The 6,247-nt window shown below is 61.7% G+C and overlaps 2 protein-coding genes across 2 annotated transcripts in view; one reads left to right on the top strand and one right to left on the bottom strand.

Moving 5' to 3' along the window:
- Nucleotides 1-646: 646 nt before the first annotated feature.
- LOC103896667 (ras-related and estrogen-regulated growth inhibitor-like protein) lies at nt 647-3,855 on the top strand. Its single transcript, XM_009276561.2, has 4 exons — nt 647-804; nt 1,234-1,287; nt 1,750-1,826; nt 2,395-3,855. Exons 1-4 carry the CDS (start codon nt 666-668, stop codon nt 2,818-2,820), a joined length of 696 nt encoding a protein of 231 aa, XP_009274836.1. The 5' UTR covers nt 647-665; the 3' UTR covers nt 2,821-3,855.
- A 214-nt stretch (nt 3,856-4,069) lies between these two features.
- PLIN1 (perilipin 1) overlaps nt 4,070-6,247 on the bottom strand; it is a 6,092-nt gene continuing 3,914 nt past the window's right edge. Inside the window, exons 7-8 of the mRNA XM_009276559.1 lie at nt 5,693-5,926; nt 4,070-5,158 (exon numbers count right to left, since the gene is read on the bottom strand). Of these exons, the coding sequence (XP_009274834.1) occupies nt 4,787-5,158; nt 5,693-5,926 (606 nt within the window). The 3' untranslated portion in view covers nt 4,070-4,786. The remainder of the gene's footprint in view (nt 5,159-5,692; nt 5,927-6,247) is intronic.

The raw sequence follows: 6,247 nt of genomic DNA, 5'->3' as shown, positions 1-6,247 counted from the left end.
CGGCAGGTGGGGGGCAAGGGGTGGGGTGCTCCCGAGACGCTCCATCATCACTCGTGGGGTGCTCCGTCATTCACAGGACGCTCCGTCCCTCGTGAGATGCTCCACCGCTTGCGAGGCAAGGCGTCATCACTCGTGACGCGCTCCATCGCTCGTGGGACAACGCTCCGCCACTTGTGAGGTGCTGCACCGCTTGTGAGACAACACTGCATCGCTCGCGGGTTGCTCCGTCACTCGCGAGATGCTCCACCGCTCGTGAGACGCTCCACCGCTCCTCGGCAGCAGCTCCACGATTGCCGTGGGGAAGGGACAACGGGCTACGTGGCCCTGCCAAGGGACAACGTCCTCGAGGTGCAGGCGTGGGCAGCCTCCTGGGATGCAGTTTGCGGAGCAGCTGGTGCAGCCAGCTGGTGCTTTCCAACCGCCTGCCGCGCCGGGAGATGGCAGGGCCGGCTCCAGGCACTGATGCATGTTCGGGACAATCTGAACGATAGCAAAGTTCTTCATCTGGCCGCCTGCAGCTCCCGCTGCACCGCCCCTGCGGCTGCGGGGAGGGGTATGGCCCTCGCGGGTCCCCTGGGTGCCATGGGAAGCGCTGGCTCCTCGGCTGTGCGGAGAGGAGTCGCAGACGCCACTGGGACCACCGGCGAGGCACGGCCGTGCTCGGCATGGGGCTCCGGCTCCCGCTGCGCCGGAGTGCCAGCTTCACCCCTGACCACCCTGCCCTCGTGGAGGTGCCCGGCCCCACCGCCCTGAAGATGGAAGCGAACGTCCTCGTTATGGGAGCGGACAACGTGGGGAAATCAGGTAAGAACTGGCCGTGAGCTGGGAGCAGGGGGTTCCCAGGCAGGGAGACCCGTTTCTCCCCCCCAAAAAAAGGCTGAAAACTGCAGCAGCGTTTGGAGAACAAACTGCAGGGACCAACTCTGCGGAGCAAGAGCAAGGCTGAGCTTTCAGGTGTGGTGGTGATTCGAGGTGGGGAAGCTGAGCACAACCTTGCAGGCAGCGGGCGAGCGACGGGGCAAGGTATTTTCCGCTGAGCTGTGGTTTGCTGATGCTCTGGTCCGTGCTGTGCCTCTGCTCTGCTCGCAGACCTGCCGAGGGCTGGAAAACCGGAGGTCGTTCCTGCTAGTGGGAGTTTACAGGGGGATGGTGCCTGACTCTGCTCTGGATTTAAAAAGGGAAAGTCCTTCAGGTTTAGGGTTATTCTGATGATTCTTATTCTCCCCTCTGCAGCTCTGACTGTGCGTTTCCTCACCCGGCGCTTTATCGGGGAGTACGGAGACATGGGTGAGTGCCAGGCCAGGGCCAGGCCGGTTCCTGTTAGGGACTGGGGTCAGGAGGCAAGCCTGCTTCTGCCCGTGGGATTTCATTGCGTCCCATCCTCTTCTGCCTTTCTCCAGAGCCTTCCCCTGTTCCAGGGGGAGCTCGATGGTTGTATTTGTTCAGTGACCCATCTCTTCACTCCAGAACTGCTTCTCTGGGGTGCAAAAGGTCCTGGGTGGCAGCTGGTGGCACCAGTGTGCCTGGACTGAACGCTGGGGTGGAGGCAGGCTGGGGTGGCCACAGCCCTGGAGACCACCATGCTCCACGTGGTTGTTGCTGTACGAAAAGAGTCCCTGGACCTTGCCTTGTAGAGCACGGTCTCCCAGGGTGGATGTGACAGGCTTGTCCCCAGGAGAAGACCTGGGTTGAGGGAGCTATCTCTTGGGTCTGTGAAGATGGCCATTTTTGTTCTCATTTTTTTGGCAGAGTTCATCTACAGCCACAACCTGACCGTGGACGGCCGAGAGATTCTCTTCCACATCTGGGATGTCCCCAATTCCCAGGTGAGAGGGCTCCTCTCCCATTGCCTGTTTTCACCCCGGGAAGCAAAAAACCCTCTACTAAAAGTTACACAGGGGGGAACCATAGGCATAGGCAAAACTCTTGTGTCAGGTGGTTTGTAGACAACTAAACCCTTCTTGCCTGCAGAGCACAGAGCAGCAGCATTGCTGGCAGGGTAGCAATAGTCACCGTAGCCCATGGTCCTCTGACTGAGGACGTTGGGGGCTGAAGCACTAATGTTATCAGCCTGGATTGAGCACAGGACTGTGCTGGCAAAGTGGAAGTGCCGCTCTGAGGTCCCTCCCCGCTGTTATCACCTACAGCCTGCAGTGCTTGCCAGCTGGGTGATGAGGTGAGGACAGTGATGCCGAAGCCCAAATCGTGTCCCCTTGGTGAGGTCTGCCAGGTCCTGCTCTGCCTTCCTCGGTACTCCTCTTTCTCTCTGCCCTTCTGCTGCTGCTCGCTAGCCGCTCCCGTCCCGAGGGGCTCAGGATCGCCGTGCCCTGTGCTAGCAGGCAGGCATGGAGGGAGGGAGCTGGGTAAAGGAACCTTCCTTTTCTCTTTCCCCAGGAGCAGACAGAGGAGGGCTCCTCGGAGGAGAAGCGAATCCAGTGGGCAGACAGCTTTGTCCTGGTCTACAGCATCTGCGACCGCGCCAGCTTCAACATCCTGCCCCTCAAAATCCGGTTCATCAAGGCGGCCAAGGAGGGGCAGAGCCAGGAGAAGGTGCCCATCGTTATTGTGGGCAACAAACGTGACCTACACCATCAACGGGTAGTGTCCAGCGAGGAGGGTCGGCTCCTGGCCCTCTCTTTAGACTGTGGTTTCTACGAGGTCTCTGCAGCTGAGGCTTATCATGGGGCCCTCATGGTCTTCCATGGACTAGCCAAACGCATCCCTGACACCAAACTGGCACTGAAAAAGGGTACGGGGATCCGTGGCATCGTCAAGACGATGTCGGCTGTGTTTGCCCGTAAGCGAACGGATTCCCTCTGAGAAGGGTGAGCCTGGGTGTTGCTTCTCTCCGCGCTGCCCAGCTGGGCTGAGCCTCCTCCCTGGGTGCCCATGGAGATGGTGTGCACTTCCATAAGTATGGTGGGTTCCTTGCTGCCCTCCTAACCTCAGGGTCCGGGTCTCCTGCCATACATGGCCAGTGCAGCTGAGCACTGGTAGTGCCTTCCTCTGCTCCCTCCTGTAGAGCTCTTGGCTCCATGGTGGGACAGGTGGTGGGGCAAAGTCTCTGCTCTTTGCTGTACTGGATTTTTAGGTGCCTCCTGCTTTCTCCTTCCATCCTCCAATGCTGGAAACCACCAGGTGATCTTGCCGCCGCTCCAGGCAGCATCATCCCCAGCTCCTTCAGTGGGAGCTGCCCAGGCTGTCAGTGAGCAGGGGGGACACGCTGCTTCTGCGTGGCCACCCAGCTCGGTGTCAGCCCCTTCTACCGTGGGATCCTTATTCCCATTTAACGCTCATCAGGGTCCTCTCTGGTAACCCTGGAGCACCCACGAGCTGGCAATGTGGGGGTTTCTCCAGCGGGGAGCCACTGGCAGTTCCCATGTGCGCTTCACCGTGTCTGAGTGTCCCAGAGCCTGCGGCACCGGTTGATCCCCGAGGACCTCGCTGAGGTCCCCATCCCACCCGCCTTGCTTTTGAACTGTCCTGCTTGTGGTCCTCTCTCCCACACAGCCTTTCAGCGACTGTAGCAGTTTTCCTTGTGCAAGTGCTGTACGGGCTGTGCCTGGGAAAAACCAGGCATGTGGCTCGTTCCCAGGATGGGGAATCGTACGGTGCTCCTTCGCAAGCCGCTCCTTCCGTAAGGCTGCCTGTCTCCAGGGAGGGAGGGAGGTGGGGAAAGGGGTCGCCGGGCTCATCGCCGAACCCTTCCGCTGCCGGGAGGTTTTTCCCTGCCTCTCCCCAAACCCTTCCCCTGGTGTGCCTGGGAAAGCAGCGTGTTGGAAGAGGGTTTGCGTGTGCAGTACAGCCGGTGATTTCTCTGCTCTGTTCTGGAAATGCAATAAATTGTCTTTGGCAGGAAGCCCCCGGCTCCTCGCGGCTGTGAATTTGTACTCGGGGCATGGGAAGAGACACGTACTGTGCTGGGCACGAGCCCCCACCATCCCTACGGCAGCAACCCGAGGATGAGTTTCCCATACCTGCTCCCTCGGCCCTGGGTGAGATGTCTCGCCCCACTCTGCTCCCTCATTTTGGTGGCTCGCTCTCATAAAGCAGCCAGGCAGATGGGGCCAGCGGCAGTTCGGGAAGGTTTATTATTGCAGCGGATACAACAAGGTGTTGCGGGAAGCCAGGCAGTCCTGTGGGAGAGAGGGGCTCCAGGAGCTCCACCTGTTCTCACCGGTCGTCTTCCTGACCCCACCATCCGTCCCACCACCAGCTGGGGGTGGGTGCCCAGGGCTTTCCGACTCATGAGTCCTGCTGGTTGGTGGGGACCTTCAGCTCGTCCATGGAGGAGCAATCTGTGACCAGGGACGGGCCCTGCGAGGTGGGACAGAGCAAGGAAGGATGGGGAACCAGGCTTGCTATGGTGACGTTCGATGGCTATGCTGTCCTCCTTGCTCTGTCTCAGCGCTGTTCTCAACGTACAGCCCATCTAAGTCCACGCTATCTGCTCAACAGGGACCGGGGTGGCCCAGTGCCAGGCCTGGACGGTCCCTTTTTCTCTTTTCTGGTCTCACCACTCTTGGCATTTCCTTCGCCTCTCTGGTCCACTCTGGTCCCACCTCCCCCTACCTTCTCCTTCCACCAACAGAGCTTTTGGCTGCCTTTATTCCCCCATCCTGGCCCTGATGTGCTCCAGAAGGAGAAGACAGCCCATGGCATGTCTACCACTTTGAGCTCCTGTCCCGGTACAGGGGTGCGTGCGGGCGGCTGGCAGGGGCCTGGGCAAAGCGTGCTTGGGGGGGGATTAGAGGGGGGCCGGGATGTGCTCGTCCTCCCCACCGGCTCAGTCCTTCTTGAAGGTAGGGCTGTAGACGTTGGCGTAGTAAGCCCGGCTGTACATGGCCTCGGGGCTGAAGCGGTAGGAGCCCTCGCTCACCCGCCTGTTGTAGGGGGCAAAGGCGGATTTCCGCGGGAGGGGGCACTCGGGCTCGAAGGCAGGGCTGCGGTAGAGGTTGTGCCGCAGGAAGAGGGGGTCCTCAAGCCCCAGGAAGGAGAGGGGGTGATGGCCGCGGTACAGCCGCCAGTCGCCCCTCAGTTGGGATTTCTCCTCTGCGGAGGGGGCGGCAGGCTTGGCGTCCTCCTCCTTCTGCTCTGTCTCCGGGCTGGTCTTGCTGCCCCCGGCCGCCTCCTCTTGCTTCACCGACTGCCTGCGGAGCTGAGAGGTGGGGTGAGTGCCCGGTTGGGCCGCACCCGCCTGTCAGCTCTGCTCTCCCTCTGCTACATAGGTCCCCCCCCGCCACCCCCCAAAACCTGGGGGATCCTCAGGACAGGCCAGTGTTTGCCCCCAGAGGGGTCCCCAGCGGAGGGGAGTGGGCAGCTGCAGCCCCCGAGCAGCTGCAGTGGAGAAATGGCCCTGGGGGAGCAGAGGGATGGGGGGAAGGAGAGGGGACACAGTCTCAGCCCAAACTTTCACCTTCCCAGGAATTTGTGGTCACACCCTGGCTTGACCATGAACCACGTGAAGGTGCCGCCACCACCGGCTGACTTGCCAGGTCTATGGGGGGAGACTCGCTGTCACGGCTTGGGGGATGCTCAGAAGGATGGTGGGACTGAGGTGTCCTAACAGCACCCCATCTCCCCGCTCTGGTACCTCCTGGCACCGCCCGGCACTATGGGGTGCTCATGGGAGGAGGTTGGACAAAATGGGGTTTGCTGGAGAGGGACGGGACCTGGATGGGGACAAACTCACCGGCACGTAGCTGTACAGGGTGCCCAGCAGATGCTTGGGGGCACTGACGAGGGTCCCCCCGAGAGCATCCACCGTCTCCATGGCCTTGGACAGCCTGCGGGGCGTGAAGAGGATCAACCCCTCCGCCGCGTCCCAGGCCACGGCCGGGACCTTCTTCACGCTGGAGATGCCGGAGGCACAGGCGGTTTGCAGGTTGTGAGCCATGCTGCCCACCAGCCCGGGGCTGTCCCCTGCCTGCCGAGAGAAACCAGCTCAGCCAGCGGCCCCAGCCCCTCCAGCCACTCTGGGCAGGACAGGGGTGGCCCTGGGCTCCCCATCCCCTCCGCAGCTCAAAGCCTGAGTGCTTTCAGCTCGCTGCTTTGCAAAAGCCACCGCAGCCCTTTGCAGCAGGGTCACTCCCTGTCCCCCCGCTGGCTCCCCCCACTCCCAGGCCCCAGGGGACCCCCTGCCCGAGGCTGCGCTTCCGCTGCAGGCAGAGGCGAAGGGCAGAGACCCCGACCTGCTGCTTCCCGTCCCTGCGTCCCAATGGAGCCGCTGCTGGGGACCGCTCCCAGC

The sequence above is a fragment of the Aptenodytes forsteri genome, unplaced genomic scaffold, assembly GCF_000699145.1.
Source record: "Aptenodytes forsteri isolate BGI_AS27 unplaced genomic scaffold, ASM69914v1 Scaffold1, whole genome shotgun sequence".
NCBI lineage: Eukaryota > Metazoa > Chordata > Aves > Sphenisciformes > Spheniscidae > Aptenodytes > Aptenodytes forsteri.
The sequence above is the reverse complement of the archived record's forward strand: the minus strand, read 5'-3'. Positions and strand labels throughout refer to the sequence as shown.